The 19,018-nt window shown below is 45.9% G+C and overlaps 1 protein-coding gene across 10 annotated transcripts in view; it reads left to right on the forward strand.

Annotated features, from left to right (window-relative positions):
- Positions 1-19,018, forward strand: part of WNK1 (WNK lysine deficient protein kinase 1) — a 121,806-nt gene that overhangs the window by 95,239 nt on the left and 7,549 nt on the right. For 5 of the 10 annotated variants that reach the window (XM_068141791.1, XM_068141793.1, XM_068141799.1 and 2 more), the window contains 8 exons: positions 2,138-2,221; positions 7,138-7,224; positions 7,926-7,995; positions 11,214-11,293; positions 12,211-12,869; positions 13,768-13,970; positions 16,085-16,279; positions 17,497-17,589. In XM_068141791.1, the coding sequence (XP_067997892.1) occupies positions 2,138-2,221; positions 7,138-7,224; positions 7,926-7,995; positions 11,214-11,293; positions 12,211-12,869; positions 13,768-13,970; positions 16,085-16,279; positions 17,497-17,589 (1,471 nt within the window). The remainder of the gene's footprint in view (positions 1-2,137; positions 2,222-7,137; positions 7,225-7,925; positions 7,996-11,213; positions 11,294-12,210; positions 12,870-13,767; positions 13,971-16,084; positions 16,280-17,496; positions 17,590-19,018) is intronic. The other 5 variants (XM_068141792.1, XM_068141794.1, XM_068141795.1 and 2 more) reach the window with 4 other exon arrangements.

Genomic DNA, 19,018 nt, shown 5'->3' on the forward strand with positions numbered 1-19,018 from the left:
GTGTTGCCTGGATCCTCTCTTCCTTCCAAATGTTTGATCCATGAGAGCAGAACTATGAGAAGTTTGAAGAGGTACCTGGGTAGCTGGAAACAAATGTTTGCATATTGAGTCGTGCTCTTCAAACAAACATTCCCAAAGAGTCCTGACTGACAGTAAGGGCTTGAGACATGTGGATGTTGTTTCCTGCTCACCAGCCATGCATATCAATATGTGAAATGAACCTGCTCATTTTCTTCTCAATGGCTCCCTGCCCTGGCAGACAGGGCATTTCAGTATTTGAAACCATTGGTAGCCCTTTTCTTATCAAAGTTAAATGGAAGTTAGGCTGAAGAGTTTTTCAAGTGTTCAACAAGTCAGGAACCTCAGTGCTGACTATTTTTGTTCCTGTAATGTTCTTTCCACTCACCAGCTCTTTGTGTTGGTGGTCTTTAGCCAGCCTTGAATTAACTAGTTTCAGGCCATTTGAGTCGAGCTATTGGTCCTAGCAGCTCTACTCATTCCTTTGCACTCCTTTGCATTCAGACAAAGTAGATGATTTCTGACGAGGAGATTGTGTGCTGAGGAAGCTGGGAAGGAAATCTAGACACAGAAGTGTTAATTGCTATTGAAGTGAAGCTGAGAATAGGAAAAGAAATGTTTGTAAATAAAAGCTCAGGTTCAGGAGCAGTCGGAGTAGGTAGAGACCTGCTAATTGCAAAGCTGTAATTACAAAGGCTGGCAGTGAAATGCAATAAATGTTGGGAGGGTTTGATTGTCAGCTGTGGAAAAACTCACTGAAGTTGTTGCTTATCAATTAGATTGCTTTTGTTTTCAGAGCTTTCACATTCTGTGTTGTGCTCTCAGGCTTTAAGAAGCTCAATTTTTCTGGGGTTTGCTAATCTGTGTATGTATTATATTTGGTTTGGTTTGTGGCCAGCCTGTTAAGCTGGACAGTTAAATGTGTTTTGACCTGTCTTAGGAATGTCTTTAAAGTATGTTTTGCCTGCTTTTTATAGACTAAATGATTAATGTAGCACAGCTTAAATTTTCATCATGCCTCAGAATAGGTAATGTCCAGGTGTGTGTCCCTAGTGCACAAAAAAGCTGGGGTGATTCAACTTGATGTATTCCTGGGAGGATGGGGCAGCTATTGGAGTCTATTGGTAACTGTGGAGTCCCTTTTCAGTGGGCAGGTATTGCTGCAATTTGAACCACTAGTTAAGATGTGGTAACATAACTGCAAGCTAGAAATGGTTCTGCTTTTGGAGGACTGTAGATGACTTTGGGCCAGTTACCAGCAGCCAGCAGTGCTGACTTGTAGAAGGGAAGCCAGCTGACCCACACTGTCACTCGTAAGGATATTGTGTCCATCTCAAAATGCAAAGTCGTGGGCAAGCTGCAGGATTAAGGATGAGAATGAGCATTACAAACTGTGTAATGGATTGCTTAATTCCTAGAACATCCCACTTCCCTAACAATGGAAATAACTAACTGGAATGTGCTACCTGACCTGGTGGGGAGGCTTTGATGCTGCCTCCTAACTTTTCCAGTCTCTCTAACCTCTTCCACATAACCTGGATGACTTCCCCCTACCCAGTTGCATGGCCTAGCCTCATCTTTTGTGGGTTATCAACACCATTCAGGCTCAAAAGAGACAGATTGAGAGTTTGGTGGAAGAGGCCTAAAAGTCTGCTTCTCGACAAGCGGGGGTATCCTCAGGCATGACAGTTCTTGTTCTGAAGCGATGCTGCTTGGAACACTTTGCCAGAGGCACATAAACTTGCTGCTGCCAGTGGGCAGTTAATGCAGGTCTGTTGTAAGGAGATCGAGGGCATTCTTGGGAAACGAATTGCTTTGGGGGAGAATTATTCTAGCAGTTCTTACAAACATGGTACTTTGCCCCTGGATGCAGCAGCTTGTTTGAGCTGCAAGTTGTGGCTACTCCAAACCAGTTAGGATTAAAAAATCATGAGCAAGCCAACAGCTTCCCCCAGCTTTGTTACAGAAAGCTTTGAAGACTGCTAGCTCTGCAGGAAGTAAGTCTCTCCAGGAAAGACGTTGAGGCTTTGTTGTATGACCTGAGTGACTGTAGCTTGGTGTCTGATCCTTCTGTTGCTCTGTGTCTGATGGACTCGCGTTTCCTCCTCGTTGTCCCTAGGTGCTACCAGTAGGTTCTGAGCTTCCGGCTGGCACTCCATCCAGCGAGCCGCTGCCACCTTTTCCGGGACCTTCACTAACTCAGGTGCTACATCACTGGGCAGATTGTTTTTCTGTTGCTTTTCCTTTCCAAGAGCATGTTTTGATTAAACTCTCCGTTGCATGTTATTAATGCCTTTGTTTTTTCTTTTCCTTGGACTGAGCAACCCCTTTGGTGTGACTTGTAGCAGTACCCAGAGTCACTTCAGCACTGGGCGTGTAGCTTGCACTTAGGAGGCTGTAACCAGTGTCTGAAGTGCAGGAACAATTAATCAACCTTGGGGTTTTAACTAACTTTAGGAGGTTATTTTTAAGAGCAGCACAGGTGAGTGTGTACATAAAGCTTGAGCCTGAAAAGGGTGTAGTAGCAAAACAATAGCTCTCCAGGGAGGCAGTGTATACTGCAATTCAATCTTAGTCAAAAGGCAGAATTGCTGGGTCTGCCAATTCCTACTTTGTTCTTCAGTGCTTGTTACTGCACTCTGATTTCACTTTCAAATCTGCCAAAGGTATTTGAGTCTCCTGATCATAAATGTGAGTTGTGAAGCCTCTGCCACCTTTCTTGCTCAGATTCTGACCTTTACATGCAAGAGTTAGCTTGGATATTTGGTATGTAAATTGGACAGGTGATCAGCTTGGGCCACGAAGATTAAGTCTGTCTTCACTTCTGTTTAAAAAATAATAGCCAAGAATGTCTGTAATTGAAAGAACTGCATTGAGCTGAAACAGTTGTGTGCATCTCCTCAATGCTGTGTAATGACTTGTAGCATGGGAGCACCACACTTCAGTTGGCAAAGAAAAGATAAACCCAAACAAAACGCACCCATGAGACCGCGAGAGAAAATTGTGCTGCTTTGGGAAGAAATCTGAATGAACACAAAATTGGATTATGCTGAAGTGTCACTGAAGTACCCTTGGCACAGAATTATGATCCCACTTTTGTATTGAAACCTGTCAAGAAGATACTGGAGCAGGTACCTAATGGTGCCTGCTTAAGGCTCAGCATAATACTGACTTAAATCCACTGTTCCCTGTCCGCACGTGCTGCTTACAGTATTAACCTCTTCCACCTGTGGCTGAAGCCCACAGGGAATGGCCTTAGAATACATGGCCAAAAGCTACTCCTGAAGTGGAAGCTGTCCTTTTATGGAAAAATTCTTCCCTGTAATTTTAAAGCAGTTATGAAAAACAGCTACAGTCTGACAGTGTGTGCAGTACTCAGTAGCGCTGTGGCCTGATGTTCTTTCTTAGCATTCTTGAGCTCTGAATTTTAATGCAGGCTGAGCTAACTTTGAGTCCTCTCCATAATAATCTGGTAAGGGTTTTCCCTCTTGTCTCTAGCACTGGAGCTCTTGAATTCAAGCTTCACCTGTGGCTGCAATTTCAAAATGAATTTGAAAGGTCATTTTAATTCTTTGCAAGCTGTTCCTTGTTTGGGGAGTTAGACTAGCTTGATGAGAAGTTCTGCCTGGCAGGATTTAAGCTGGCTGCCATACAACGGAGTTGTGATAGAAAATTTTCAGTTGAAAATGTGGTAAGGCAGCTTTGGTTGGTGAGCTGGAGCTCTAAGCACTGAACTGAATGTCATAGGCTACTAATCTTCAAATACACCATTGCAATAGTATTTCCATTTGTCTTTCTCATGTGAGAGCTGTGGTATTACCTGGTTCACCTCCCCCTCTACTCTGCCCTGGTGAGGCTGCATCTGGAATATTGCGTCCAGTTCTGGGCCCCTCAAGTTCAAGAAGGACCTCAGGGACCTGCTTGAGAGAGTCCAGTGCAGAATAAAATACAATAGAAATGATGGAGTAGAACATCTTCCTTAGGAGGAGAGCCTGAGGGAGCTGAGGGCTCTGTGGCTTGGAGAGGAGGAGCCTGAGAGTGACCTCATTCATGTTGATAAAGCTGTGCAGGGTGAGTGCCCAGAGGCTGGAGCCAGGCTCTGCTGGGGGATGCCCAATGCCAGCACAAGGGGCAGTGGTGGAAGTTGAGGCATAAGAAGTTCCATGGAAACAGGAGGAAAATGTTTTCCCTGTGAGGGTGACACAGCCCTGGAGCAGGCTGCCCAGGGGGGTTGTGGATCTCCCTCTCTGGAGATACTCCAAATCCTCCTGGTTGTATTCCTGTGTGACCTGCTGTAGGTGCTCCTGCTCTGGCAGGGGGGTTGGACTGGATGAGCTTTCGAGGTCCCCTCCAACCCCTAACCATCTGTGGTTCTGGAGACATGAGTAGAGGTGAGCAGCAGGGCATGTTAGCTGCTTCCATGTCTGTGACATTAATAGGCCTTTTTCACATTTTCAGCTCTTTCCATCCAGTGCTGTCTGTGCAGAAGCTCTGTCTTTATTCAGCAGTTTCTATAATTGTCCCAGTAAAGGTCATTAGTTTGTGGTATCTCTCAGACCAAGTTGGCATAGGTGATTCTGGAGGTTAAAATGGAAGTAGTTTAGCGGACCTAAGTTACACAGTGCTGGAAGTCGATGTCTCATCCTGTCTATTTCAGCTCCACCACCTTCTTGCTCTTCACCTAATGGAGCAAATACAAATCAGTGACCTTAATCAAGAGGTTTCTTTGTCCAGAATGACACTTTGTCTCTGCTTTAATTAAAAGGCATTTAAAAATCTTTTTATAAAGCCATGAAAACCAGTCAAGTACTTGGCAAGTACTTACTTTCACTGTGAAAAAGCATTGCTCTTGGCATCAGAAAACAATGAAGGTGAACATGTGGCTCTGGCAACCTGTCACACGAAGGAGTGCTCTGTGTTTGCTTTGCTGCAGTTTTCCAGCAGGCTGAAGAAAGGCCATATTCTTGCCCTGTGAGTGATCAGGAAATGGGCATCTTCTGCCCCCAGCCAAGCAGGAAGCTGCATGGCTGGTGTAGAGACACAAGATAGTAGTGTCAGCAAGCAGCACTACTTTATTTTCCTCTGGCTTCTAAAGACAGAATCTGGTCTGTGCCTGTCAGCCAGTTTTCTGCAGCATGGGTTTGCAGCAGAGCAGGCAACACCAAATGGGTGCTAATTATCTGCCCTCTTACCAAGGGCAAAGGTAGCAGATGGATCTGGAGGCAGCTGGTTAAAACCAGTCACATGAAGTTCATAGCTGTGTTTACTGTCGTTGCTTTGGGGGAAAATATTACTAATTCTCAGTTCTAAACTCAAACCACTTGTAGCCACTTCTGTGACTTGAGTCACTGCACCCCTGCAAAAGGCTTCTTGCTGCTGTTTCTGGTAATATGCACCTCTTCCATACCTCTTCTGGTATGGAAGAGGTGCAAATCTAGATCCCCTGCTTCTTCTCCTTTGCCTCATTTCAATTCTCATCTGAACTGTAAAGCCTGTATAGGAATAAGACAAAGTTAGAGGAGACCAACTACACCAAACTTGGCCAAACATTAAGAGCATTTACTGCTATCACACAGTGCTCTCTGGAAATTTCCTGGGTTGCCTTAAAGTAGCTAGGGCTTGCCTTCCCTACTGCTTCTCTCATGAGCTCATTGCACATTTCCCTCCCCCCCCTTTTTTATTTCCCTTAGTGCCAGCCCCTAATTTGCAGCCAAAATCTGTGTCATTGCAAGACCACTTTTGGACTCTTAGTTCCTTAGTCTTAGTTACCTGTTCTCTGTAGTCTTTAATGCTTTCTAAAGTATATTTAGAGTAATGTTTCAAGCTTCATTTTGGTTCCCTTGTTCCAGAAAGAGAAATCTCTCATTTGTTGGATTCTGATATCTCAGGCTTTTTGAAGCAAACATTTTCTTGTGAGCCTTAAGTATTTGTGTAGCATTTCAGGTGAAATATCCTCTTTATTGTACAATATTATTGAGTTAAATTAGCCCCTTGCCTGCTAAGCACTTGGCTTTCTGCAGAGTCAGAGAAGTCTGCCTCTCTTGGTTCTTTCTCTTCTTCTTTGGATGGAATTGATACATTGTTCTTAGTTCTTGGGGTGGTTTTGCTGACATCTTTTGAAATCCACAACTGGGGAAGCATGTAGTCCTGGCAGCCTGTTGAAAGCATCTTTCTGCTATTGTGTACTTCTGGCTTTCAGTTTCCTGACACTGGAGGGCAAAGTTCTTATGTTGTGGTGATGTCAGCTTCAGTTCTAAACAGATGTCGCTTTTTAGTACAAAAGACTTGGACAGATCAATGATGCTAAAGGTTAGATGGAGATTTCTACTCCACAGATCAGTGACAGCTGCCCACGCTCTCTTCGTCTCCATGCATTTTTGGCTATGGCCCTGATTAAGCATTTTGAGTGCTTCTGAACTTTTGAGAGATTTTCAGACCATTCATCTTAATTTTTCCCTGTCTCAATTGAATTGGCCAAGTTTGAAAAACATCTTGGCTGCCACCTCAGATGAAATCTGAAGTCGCAATCATACTGGAGTGATTCTGTCCCCCTTTCATCCTCTCTTAAGTCGATCCATCCAGATGGCTTCTTTGAGGGAGCCTGGGGAGGATGTGAGGTGGGGACTTTGGCTGGTTTTTTTGTTTGGTTTTAAGCAGTATTTTGGCCTTTTCTGGGGGCATGGCTTTTTTGTGTCTCTGTGGTGTGGTCTATTTTTTCCCCCTGTGTGTGTGTATTTGGGGGTTGGATTTCTGGGTTGCTTGGGGTTTGGTTTTGTTTGTTCCTTCCCCCCCACCAAAAATGTTATTCTCAGTCTATCCGTCCTTGCTTTGGAAATGATAGACATTTTTTTGTAACTTCTCTGCAAGTTCTTTCTCCCTTAATTGGCTTTCTTGAAGATTTTTAGATGAACCCTAATCCACATCCTCTGCTGCATTGTGGAAGTTGCTTCCAGCCTTGCTGTGCTGTACGTGTTAAATGTCAACGCGTAGGAAGGCACCGTGGTGGCAATGTGGAAGCTGTACTGGCTGCTTTATGTTTTCTTTAGTAAAGCTGTCTCTTTCTCAGATGTGCTCCATTGCTCCTGAGCTGGGACAGCTCCTTATTCTTTCCTTTCTCAGTCCCAACAGCCGCTGGAGGATCTGGATGCCAAGCTGAGAAGAACCCTTAGTCCGGAGACTGTTCCAGTGACGTCTGCTCCTGCCTGTGTACGTTTGCAGTGTTGACAGCTCAGTAGTCTTGAGAGAACTTCAGTGCTGTTTCAAGGTTGTGCTCTTAGGTCACTGCCTTGAGTAGCACTACAGCAGTCTTTAGACTTCTAATAAATGAAACTGAAGAGTCATCTTCCAGGTTGTGGGACTTAGTCAACAAAAATAGGGGTGGGGGGAAATCTATTTGTAATGATTGCAAATTTCCTGAGGCTGAGTTTGGTTATTACTTCTTACTTTAGCTTTTCTGGTGATGCCATGAATGCCACCACACTAGCAGGGAAGTGGCTGTAGAGCAAGGGGGAAGAGCACTAAACAAGCAGTATGTGATATGTGGGTTTTAATTTCGGAGGGGTGATATAAAGTGCAGACCTGGAAGTTCAAAGGACCATAATAATTAACTTGGATATGAAATGAAGAACATGCTTAGCATTGTGACTTCCAAGTGACTACTTATGTGTTGCTTGTGCAAAGCACAGGGGGTATTACAGTGACAGCCTCAGAGGTGCAAGGCACACACAACTTTGTGCCCACGTTGCTTATTCTGGAGGTCAAAAATGCTTGCATTTGTCTGGTTGTAGGCCATGCTTTGCCTCTGGAAACCAAAGGTTGTGTAATATGAAGCAGAGTGAATTTGTTGGTGTTCAATGAAACTGCTCACTTTCTTCATTTTCTTTTGTTTCCCCCCCTTGAACCTCTAGTCTGTGCCCTCAGTAGCATCTACAACGGTTACCACGCTGGTGTCCACAGCAGCACAGGCTCTGAAGGATGGTAAGACAGCCTTTTATTATTTTAGATGGTTTCTCATCAGGAAGATAGAGTCCAAAATTAAACAGACTGGAAACTTGCTCACCAGGAGCTCTCAGTGTGCACTTGCAGCCCACAAAGCCAATCAGATCCTGGGCTGCATCAGGAGAAGTGTGGCCAGCAGGGCAAGGGAGGTGATTCTCCCCCTCTGCTCAGCTCTGGGGAGACCTCACCTGGAGTACTGCCTCCAGTTCTGGAGCCCCTATTACAAGAGGGATATGGAGGTGCTGGAAGGTGTCCAGAGAAGGGCCAGGAGGATGAGCAGAGGGCTGGAGCACCTCTCCTATGAGGACAGACTGAGGGAGTTGGGGCTGTTCAGTCTGGAGAAGAGAAGGCTCCCAGGTGACCTCATTGTGGCCTTCCAGTATCTGAAGGGGGCTACAGGAAGGCTGGGGAGGGACTGCTCAGGATCTCAGGGAGTGATAGGACTAGGGGGAATGGAATGAAGCTGGAGGTGGGGAGGAAGTTCTTCCCCAGGAGAGTGGTGAAGCCCTGGAATGGGTTGTCCAGGGAGGTGGTTGGGGCCCTGTCCCTGGAGGTGTTTAAGGCCAGGCTGGCTGAGGCTCTGGGCAGCCTGATCTAGTGTGGGGTGTCCCTGCCCATGGCAGGGGGGTTGGAACTAGATGATCCTTGTGGTCCCTTCCAACCCAGACTGATACTATGATAGGAGATGTATATGTGTGTGTATGTATATAGCCTCTTTTAGTAAACCATGCAATGGCAATTCCTTAGGGATGGTGTTAGTTTTTGGTAAGAAGAACAAAATTTCCCACTGTAGGCCAGGAGAGGGGAATGATCTGTGTGTACTGTAGGATTTAAAGGTGTCCTAAATGCTAAAGACTGGCAAAGCATCTCCAGCATGTTGCTGAGGTAAAGCTTCAGGTTTGAAGGAAGTTTTCTGCCTTGTGTGGCAGTAGCTGTAGGACTTCTCATTCTGTGTCCTTGTTGTGTGTTCTGTATGTAGGATACCTCCTAGTGACCTGAGTGCTGCTTTTCTATTTAATTAGAGAAACAAAGGTTAAGTTACTCAAAATTTAAACGTGGTAGTAGGAAAAGCAGACTCCTTTCTGGCTGAAGGTTGGCTGGATGATCAGCAGTTTGTCCAGCTGATCAGTCCTTCAAATCTAAATGAGTTCAGTTGTCATTAGAGGGAGGAACACAAAAATGTGTAAAATAGTCTGAGACTTCCCTGTTAGTATTCCTCTAATTTTTTATGCTTTAAAAATCTTCCTTTTCCTAAAGAAACCATCCATATAGTACTAAAATTGTTTCTAGCAATGCAGTAAAAGTTACTTTCACTTCCATGTGCCTCTGAAGTTCTATCTGAAAGTAGGAAAACAAAAAGCTTCCCATTTTGCTGTGTTGGTCATGTACTACACTGCAGAACTTGTTTGTCTGGCAGCAGCTGAGTTGGGTTTTGCCTGTTAAAGTTTAGAAGGTGAAAGTAAACAAATTGGGAAGCTGCTTCCTCAAGACACCAAGCCAGCCAGCAGGACTGATTTAAAAATAGCTTTGTCATTCTCAGCTTTGTAATCTCATGCTGCCAGTGTGTACAGCAGCAAAAATTGCAGCTGACACCTAACAATCCAGCCCCAAAAGCTTCACCTAGGCTGCTTGAAGTCAATGTGGTTTCTAGCAGTTCTTCAACTTACTGGCCAAGCTGTCAGCCCCTGGCTTGGACAGCAGCACTCTGAGCTGGGTTAGGAACTGGCTGGAGGCTGAGCCCAGAGAGTGGTGGTGAATGGTGCCACATCCAGCTGGCAGCCAGGCACCAGTGGTGTCCCCCAGGGATCAGTGCTGGACCCTGTGCTCTTTAACATCTTCATTGCTGATCTGGATGAGGGCACTGAGTCCATCAGCAGTAAATTTGCAGATGACACCAAGCTGGGGGCAGGAGTTGATCTGCTGGAGGGTAGAGAGGCTCTGCAGAGAGACCTTGACAGGCTGGACAGATGGGCAGAGGCCAAGGGCAGGAGATGGAACACATCCAAGTGCCAGGTTCTGCACATTGGCCACAGCAACCCCAGGCAGTGCTACAGGCTGGGGTCAGAGTGGCTGAGAGCAGCCAGGCAGAGAGGGACCTGGGGGTGCTGGTTGATGGTAGGCTGAACATGAGCCTGCAGTGTGCCCAGGCAGCTAAGAGGCATCCTGGCCTGGAACAGTGTGGCCAGCAGGAGCAGGGAGGTCATTGTGCCCCTGTACACTGCCCTGGTTAGGCCACACCTCGAGTCCTGTGTCCAGTTCTGGGCCCCTCAGTTTAGGAAGGAGGTTGACTTGCTGGAAGGTGTCCAGAGAAGGGCAACAAAGTTGGTGAGGGGCTTGGAACACAGCCCTGTGAGGAGAGGCTGAGGGAGCTGGGGTTGCTTAGCCTGGAGAAGAGGAAGCTCAGGGGTGACCTCATTGCTCTCTACAACTCCCTGAAGGGAGGTTGTAGACAGGCAGAGGTTGGTCTCTTCTCCCAGGCAGCCAGCACCAGAACAAGAGGACACAGTCTCAGGCTGTGCCAGGGGAGGTTTAGGCTGGAGGTTAGGAAGAAGTTCTACACAGAGAGAGTGATTGCCCATTGGAATGGGCTGCCTGGGGAGGTGGTGGAGTCACCATCCCTGGAGGTGTTCAGGAGGAGACTTGCTGGGGTGCTTGGTGCCTTGGTTTAGTTGTTTAGGTCTCTTCCAACCTGGTTTATTCTATTCTATACTGCTTTCCTCCTCATAAACTGTCCCCACCACTGTGAAGTGTATGTGGTTGGTGGGAATTGAATTAAAATGAACTTTCTCATATCAATTCCAGGGCTTTTTATTCATTGGCTGTTTTATATCTATGCTCAAAACTGGTGTGCTGCTTTCACTGCTATCTAAAGAGGCACTTTTAAAAGTGCATTAAAATACTTAGTGATCAAAATACTTCATTTTAACATTGTGGTTTCAATATTCAGTGTGGTAAAGCTGAATAGAGAAAAGAGCTCAGGTTCCATGAATCTGGTGGCATGTTAAGAGTTACCTGGTAGCTGTTGAAATTGCTTCCAGCCTTGCTGTGCTAGATACATTAAATGTCAACATGTAGGAAGGGGCCATGATGGAAATATGGAAGCTGTACTGACTCCTTCAATACCTGAGTAAAAAGGAATTTGAGTTCAAATTATTTGTTGCTCATTTTCTTCTTAATCCCACTCTCATTTTCCTTAGCTCCAGCTTCGTGTGGTGGAGAGAGCAGTGCTGTGGCTACCACAGCAGGAGCCAGCGTGCTTAAGATGGGACGGTTCCAGGTAGGAGATGTTAAACTGGGGCTCTTTAGTCTGGAGAGGAGAGGGCTGAGAGGGGGTCTAATAAATGTCTATAAATATTTGAGGGCTGAGTGTCAGGACAGCCTTTGCTCACTTGTGCCCTGGGATAGGACAAGGGGCAGTGGATGGGAACCACAGCACAGGAAGTTCCTCCTTAACATGAGGAAGCACTTCTGTACTGTAAGGATGCCAGAGCACTGGGACAGGCTGCCCAGAGAGGTTGTGGTGTCTCTTTCTCTGGGCCTTTCCAGCCCTGTCTGGATGTGTTCCTGTGTGACCTGTGCTGGATTCTATGGCCCTGCTCTGGCAGGGGGTTGGACAGGAAGATCTCCAGAGGTCCTTTCCACCCCCTTACATTCTCTGATCCTGTGAACTGATTTGGCTGTTAATGCAGCATCTTTGAGTATTTTCTGTGTAGTGCCAGCTTAGTGTGTCTTGTGGTAGGATTTTGTGCCTGGAGAAAATGTCCCTTGTGAGCTTGTGAATGCCATTGTAGAGATGCTGTTTCCATTCAGGGCAGAGAAGTAGTGGATGATGCAGGTCCTGCATTGTGAATACAGCATTTCATCCTGTCAGGCCTTACCTGTGTCACTGCTTGGCCTGTTCCTTAATGTTAGCTGCTGTTAGGCTAACTGTGATAAGATGTTTACTGTATTATGTCCTGTGTGTGAAGGAAGTTCTGTCTGAATCTGATGTGTTTCTTGGAGCCAACCCTCCAGATTGCTTAGAAGTATTATGCTGTGTGGCAGGGTGTTACGTGGAGGGAAGCAGCAGCTTGCTTTGTGGCACACCAAGGAAGGAAGTTATTTTCCTCTCTTGGGCACAATGTTATTGTTAAGGTAAATAAAACCATTGGTTAAAGAACTGTAAAAGTCTTCATGAGTGAATTTCACTTCTAGGTATCTGTGGCAGTGGATGATGTGCTGAAAGAGGGTGACAAACCTGAAGCGAAGCCTGTGCAGTTTGAAACCACCTCTACTGATTCTTCATCCCTTTCTGGCAGTAGCCCAGAGAGCACTCTGGTGAAGCAGGCTGGCTGTCGGAGGAGCGAGGCTGTGGCTGGCTCTTCCCTGGATGTGGTAGATGGCATCCCTCAGGCAGCTCCTGTGCTGCAGGTACCAGCAGATGTTGCTCAGCCCGCTAAGGTTGGGCGCTTTCAGGTAACCACGACGATGGATCAAGTGGGGCGCTTCTCCGTGTCAAAGACTCAGGATGAGGTCAGCTGTGCAGAGAAAGAGCCAATGACTCTTCCTCGCTCTGTGGGCTTGGAACAAGTTGCTGCTTCAGCTACAGCTCCCAAGAAAGAGTTGGAGTCAAGACAGTCCCCACACATGAATGGTCCATCCTCTGAACCGGAGGCTGCCTTCTTAAGTGGGATGGCTAAGGATTTGGATGATGGCTCAGGGAGCCCAGACTCCCTCCAGCCCCTGGGGTCAAAGATCAGCCTTCCTGTTCAGAGCCTTAGCAACTCATTCAACTCTTCCTACATGAGCAGTGACAACGAGTCTGACATCGAAGATGAAGACTTGAAGTTGGAGCTCCGTCGGTTACGGGAAAAGTAAGGCGGTTTTCCTTGTGTGCTCGTGTGAGACCTGTGTACACAGGATGGTTACTGTCCTCATCTGTGCTTTGTGTCTGCAAAGAACAAAAGTAGGCTTTATTAAAAGATTCAGTGTTTGTGGGAGGTAAGATCTTTAGTGGGGAAGTGGAGCATAGTTGTGACAGACTGTATCTGTGCTTGTCGTGCTTCGTTTTCTAACCTGTAACCTTGTGTGTGTTTGTGTGTAGGTTGCTGCATTGTGGGTAAGACTGCAGAGCTTTTGCATCTCCCTGAAGTGTAGTAGTGAGAAAAGTTGTCTCATTGGAAAGTAACACACAACCCTCTGCATTTCCAAAATGCATTTCTGGCTGTTCTTTGCTGGAAGAATCCTCCTTGGCTTAGGGGAAAAAGAAGTGGAGTCTAACAACATAACCTGCTGGCTCATGCTGCGAGCTGAATGCTTTTTAGGGCAGCTGGCAATTTTAAGCCTCGTGTGTGCAACTGCTCTGCAAAATCCTTAGGGCAAAATGTAGAAGTCTCCAAGGCCATGCCTTGGTCTTGGCAAAGGAGTAAACCTCACTATTTCTGTAGCATTTTAATGTGCTGAACGATTTGCCCTCCTACAGTAGGTGCATGCTCTTGTTTGTGCTGTCCTTTAGCCTGGGGTTTATGATTACAGTGTTGGGAATTTTTTCTTGGAACTCTAGCCAGGGATAGAGCACAGTGGAAAATGGCAAGTCTTCTGTGGTGTGCATTCAGTGGCTATTTGTGGAAAAGATTTGTTTTCTCCTTTCTTAAATGTTAGTAAGAATTGGACCAAAGCAGCTGATGGAGCTGGGCTGGAGGGGAGGGGTTGTGTGCGGGCCTCCATCTGCATGTAATTGCGCTTAAGTCCTACTCTTTTGTAACTTCTTAGGCACCTTAAAGAGATCCAGGAGTTGCAGAGTCGCCAGAAGCAGGAGATTGAGTCACTGTACATGAAGTTGGGAAAGGCTCCACCTGCAGTAATTATTCCCCCAGCTGCCCCCCTTTCGGGAAGGAGGAGACGGCCTACTAAAGGAAAAAGCAGCAAGTCCAGTCGCAGCAGCTCCCAGGGAAACAAAAGCCCTCAGCTCTCGGGTAAGATAGGCTCCATTTTAAGGAAATTTTTGAAGTGAAAATTCCCTTTTGAGTCTCCAAAATAGCATGGCCTACAGGAAAAGAAGGAAAAAAAACAACTTGCTTTCCACTTAGCTCTGCTTCTTAACTTCCTTCCCATGGTTTGTGGAGACACGCTTAAGAGAATAACTCTTTCCAAGAGACTGCAGTAAGGTTATTCTAAACCTCACCTGTAAAAGCAAACATGGTTGCATCTTTTCTAATAATAAACTTCAACTGAAAGAAATGAGAAGTGGTTCCTGTGATTCCTATGGTTCTTCCCTAATACTCCACTTGTTCTTTTTCACCTGATGCTGCCAACTCTATGCTCAATCCAACACAAATATGGGAAGTTCAGCTCAAAGTCTCTTAAAGCAAGGGTGGTTGCTGCTGTCCTGTAGACACGGAGACAAGAAACTGCAGGAGGCTTTGCTTTAATTGCAGTTTGAGAAGTGTTGCCAATGGGTGCTTCTGTTGTTAATGCACAACTCTCCCCTGCACTCAAAGCAGAGCTCTTCAACAGATAAAAGAGGGAAGGTGCCATCTCCTATTCTTAGATCTCTGTTGGTGTCTTTGTCTTGTGTTTTGGAGGTGGGGGGGCATTTGTGTCCCAGTGCCTCCCCTGCCTGGATTGCTGGATCATTTATGTAATTGCTTTTCCTATTTGGTAGTCTTCCTTGTGGCTTTCAAAATCTGCTGACAGATACCATTAAATTGTTCTGTAGGAGTAATATTAAAGCTGTGATTTAGATTTTTTTCAGGGCTCAGTCATTGACTAGGAAGAAAAATGTCAATGTACAGTGTGGGGGAGGGGGACATCTGTGGCTCTGTGTTGGTTTGTGGGATCTTTTTTCAAGGTGTGTGTTCTGGTGGTGGTGGTGGGCTTTTTGTTTTCCTTCTGAGTTTGGTTTTGTGCTGGTGTGAGGGTTTTATTATTTATTTTGTTTGTTGCTTTGGTTTTGTTCATAGAATCATAGAGTGGTCAGGGTTGGAAGGGACCTCAAGGATCATCACAGAAAAAGAAACTATTAGGAGTGGAAGAAAGGACAGCTGGAATGGGGGCATATAAGGAAGCTGTCCAAGCAGCAAGAGACCTGGGTAGAAAAGCACTTAGAATTAAATCTAGCCAGGGAGAGCAAGGGGAGCAGCAAAAATTCCTGTAGGTGTATTAATGGAGGGGCTTCTGGGGGGGTGGTTTGTTGGGTTTGGTTTTTTCTGTCAGCTGATGATGTTGCTTCCTGCAACTGATTTTGCAGAATGGAGCTGGTCTCTTCAGTCATCTCTGGGTCGTTTGCTGGTTGGCTACTTGAGTATCACTCCAACCTGCTATGACCTGTGTCCTTGCAATTCAGATACTTGGTCACAATGGGTAGATGTTGGAAGTTGGGATTTTTAATTGTTTTAAATGGAGCTCCAAGGGGTTTGTGCATATGAACTGAGAAACAGTTTGGTTGTCAGGCTGCTTTTCTTCTTGTCATAAACAGCACTTGGAAAAGTAGTTCTGGTTCCTGTTTGAGTGACAGCAGTGTCAGATGCTTGCTGTGTAATTGTAGATGTGTCTTAAATTCTGTGGCATTCAGTGAGCTTTACCAGAGGGCCAGCACCCTGAGCACAAATACTTGCTGCTGCTTCCTGCACCTTCACTTGGGTAACACAAAATGTTATGCCATGATCTATCTACCCTGGTGCTCACTTCTGGTTTCTTGTGTGATAGGGGAGCTATGTGTGTGTGTGTGACAGTGATCTAGCATGGAGATGCCCTAAAACTTGAGTAAATCATTTCTCTAGTCCTAACTGCTTTCTCAAACTGGAGTAGTTCTCTCCTTGTCTCTTGCCTGGGTTGTCATGCTTGACCAGAGGATGATACCCTTTCTACCCCCACCATAGCACTTTTTTTCCCCCATTTAGCAGTAAGTGTAGTAGCTCATCTAATGATTTCAGTCACTTGATAGTGACTTCACTCCCTCATTAATGTTCCAGTCAAACTTTTCTGTTGTGGTTTCTTTTCTCCTCCTGTCTCTTGGGAACAATGACAGAAGCTTCAAAAATCCTGTGGGGAAACGTTGAACGACTTTTTGCCTTCCTTCTTCCTCTAGGCAATCTGTCAGCTCAAAGTGCACCATCAGTCTTGCCCCCACAGCAGACTCTTCATCCTCCTGGTAGTGTGCCAGAGACTGGGCAGAACCATTTGTTACAGCCCCTCAAACCTTCACCTTCTAGCGAAAATCTCTACTCTGCCTTTACCAGTGATGGTGCCCTTTCGGTACCAAGCCTTTCGGCACCAGGCCAAGGTAAGACTTGCAATGGAATCGGTGTTGAGTCTTGCACCCTTGCTACTGGTGAATGACCCTCAGCTTGATGACCCTTCGTTTTTACATAGCATAAAGTAGATTGGTAGTCTCCAGCCAGGTGGTTTTGTTTTTGTTTTCTTGTTCTGTTTTCTGCCTTCCCCCAGAGGTGAGGAGTGAGACTGTTGAAGTAATGAGCACAGAGTGCATTGCTCTCGCTGCTGTAGTGACAGCCCCAAGGAGAACACCACAGAACGCAGCATGCTGGTGGCAAGCAGCGTTCTGCTTACCTGGGGGAAAGGATGAGAAGACAGATGAGAACTGGGGACTGGAAATGTGAAGTGAGATTAAGGGAGGAGCAGAGCAGCTTTGATCTTAGCAGAAAATTGGAATAGTAGGAGGTGTCTGAAGACTTGGAGTCCTTTCAGATATCCAAAAGGTCCGGCTGCTTGTCTGTGGGATTTTTGAGCAGTAGGTAAAGAAAAAAAAGGCTCACCTTCTACAGCTGAATTAAAGGATGATCCTGGAAGGGTTAGTGTGGAGAGAGGGAATGGTAGGAATAATAAATGGTTCATTTGCTCAAGTTACTCCAGGGGTGGATTGCTTGTTAAGGTCTCAAACACAGTTCTGATTGATTTGGTAGGCAGAGGGTTTTTTTGCTTGCCAATTAAGAGAATGATTGCTTGACTCCTTTACTCCTCTACATGTAGCTGTCCCAGGTTTGTTCTCCCCTGAAGCATCTTCTAGAAAAGCTTTGCCACAAACTGAGTTTATCAGTTCTAATGCATGTTTTCCCTGGGACTGGAGAGGTATGGGGGGGCAAAGGAAGCAACCTCTTCAGAATATTTCCTTTAGAGGATTATTTGTAATGAACCTGTGTCAAATACTGTGAAGCTACTTGAATCATCTCTCTAGAGTTGTGTAGTGCCATTTTGTAACTGAATACTTGTGTCAGGAGCTAGCTCTCCTGTAGGTTCCAATCCTGTTGTTGGGTACTGGAGAGTGACGCTGCAAACTTGTCCTAATGTCCGGAGGTGTTGGAGGGAGTCTTCACTCCGTATATTGTCCCCATGCTCTTTGGTCCACACCTTGAGGCTTATTCTTGTGTGTCATGTTAATGCATTTCACCTCTCCAACCTGAAGCTGCTAACATCCTGTAGTGGTGTTTGTGTCTCTTCTCCTCTCCTTTCTCTGTTCTTCCCGTTTTTGTTTTCTCACAGGCTGTGCGAAGTTTAACTGTGCGTCTGAGAGAGTCACCTTCAAGCCTGGGGGCAGGAGGACCCGATTTCTGAGTACGCCCTGCTTGGCTCTTTGTGTGTAACACCTTTACTCCTTCCTTGTCTTTTGGTTTAGTTTGTCTTTTTGGTTGTTTGGTTTTTTTCTGCTGCTTGGATCTGTTTCATGCAGCCCATTGTCATCCGCTGCCACCTTGTATTCTCTCCCATCCCATGGCTCAGCTGAGCTGCTGTTGGCACACCGTTAGAAGTTTGGGTTCTCTGTTGTCAAACTCATAACCAGTACTCATTGCTCCAGGCTTGGGGTGGAGAATTTCAAGACAGTTCAGGGAAAGGGCAGAAACTGGGGAGTAAGCAAGTTGTGAGTGCATGGACATTTCCTTTTGGCCTGCTTTAGTATCTATGCTTCAGTATGTGTTAGCTGACATGAGTGCTGAGGGGAGGTAGCCATTCAAGTAGAGCAGCAAAGAAGGTTTGTTTCCCAATGATTCCTTTATTGGACACTGCTGTGACCGCTGGGCAGAGGGGGAATATTTTGGCTTCCTCCAGCAGAATGCTTGCTGTGTGAGTTGGATGTGTCTGAGTGTTCTCAGTGCTGATCAGTGCAGAGCATGGATGCCACCTGTAGGCAGTTACTGTTGACTTCTGTTCATTAGCAGATGGATAGCTCAAGACTCAGGTGTTGAGGGGTGAAAAATCTTTAGAGAATACTTTCAGGCAAACACAAAAGATCTTTAACTACTAATGGGCCTGGGTTTAGGAGCTTCTATTATGAATTGGAGATACACTTAAATGGACAAGAAAGAGCAGTAAAGGTGGGTGAACAGACACTTCAGGGACCCTGCCAACCCTCCCAAGTTATCTTGTAGCTTTCCCCTGAATTCTTTCACTTGTACTTTTATGAGGCCAGACTTCCAGGAGAGCCTCAAACTTCTGATGTGACTGAAGCAATGGTACGCTTGAGCTGAGGAGGCTGCTCATCTCATGCTTTTATTGGGAGCGCTGCAACATCTCCCATGCTGCAGGCTGGACCCTTTAAATGTCCAGCATTCATTTCCCAACCTCTGGAATGCCTTGATATGAGAAAGCCTTAAGTGCTGTAAAGAGACTTTCAGTGGCTGCACTGCATGATGATACCACATGTCTGTAGCACATCTTGCTACAGCTGGCAGCAGCACAGCTGAGCCAGAGAGCTGTGTGCAGCAACTGGGCCTGGCCTGCTGCAGAGACAGCTGCCATGCAACCAGCTCCATCCTCTGAGGAGTGTGTCAAAGGGAGAGGAAATGTGGTTTTTTTCCTGGCTGTTCAGTTTTACAATGATGCCTCTATGCCTCTTCATTGGATTTGGGTATGTAAGTACTAACAGGTAACAGGTTTTAGTCTTTCAAATTGGGCAGCTTTAAATGTCTTTGCTAGGTGTAGTAATGTGCAGATGTGAGCTAACTGACACACTTCATCTTGAGATTCATGACCTCTTTCTTGGAACAAGGTAAATTTGTACCAAAGC

The sequence above is a fragment of the Melanerpes formicivorus genome, unplaced genomic scaffold, assembly GCF_026170545.1.
Source record: "Melanerpes formicivorus ecotype bairdi unplaced genomic scaffold, bMelFor1.0.p_v2 SCAF_8, whole genome shotgun sequence".
In the NCBI taxonomy this organism is placed as follows: Eukaryota; Metazoa; Chordata; class Aves; order Piciformes; family Picidae; genus Melanerpes; species Melanerpes formicivorus.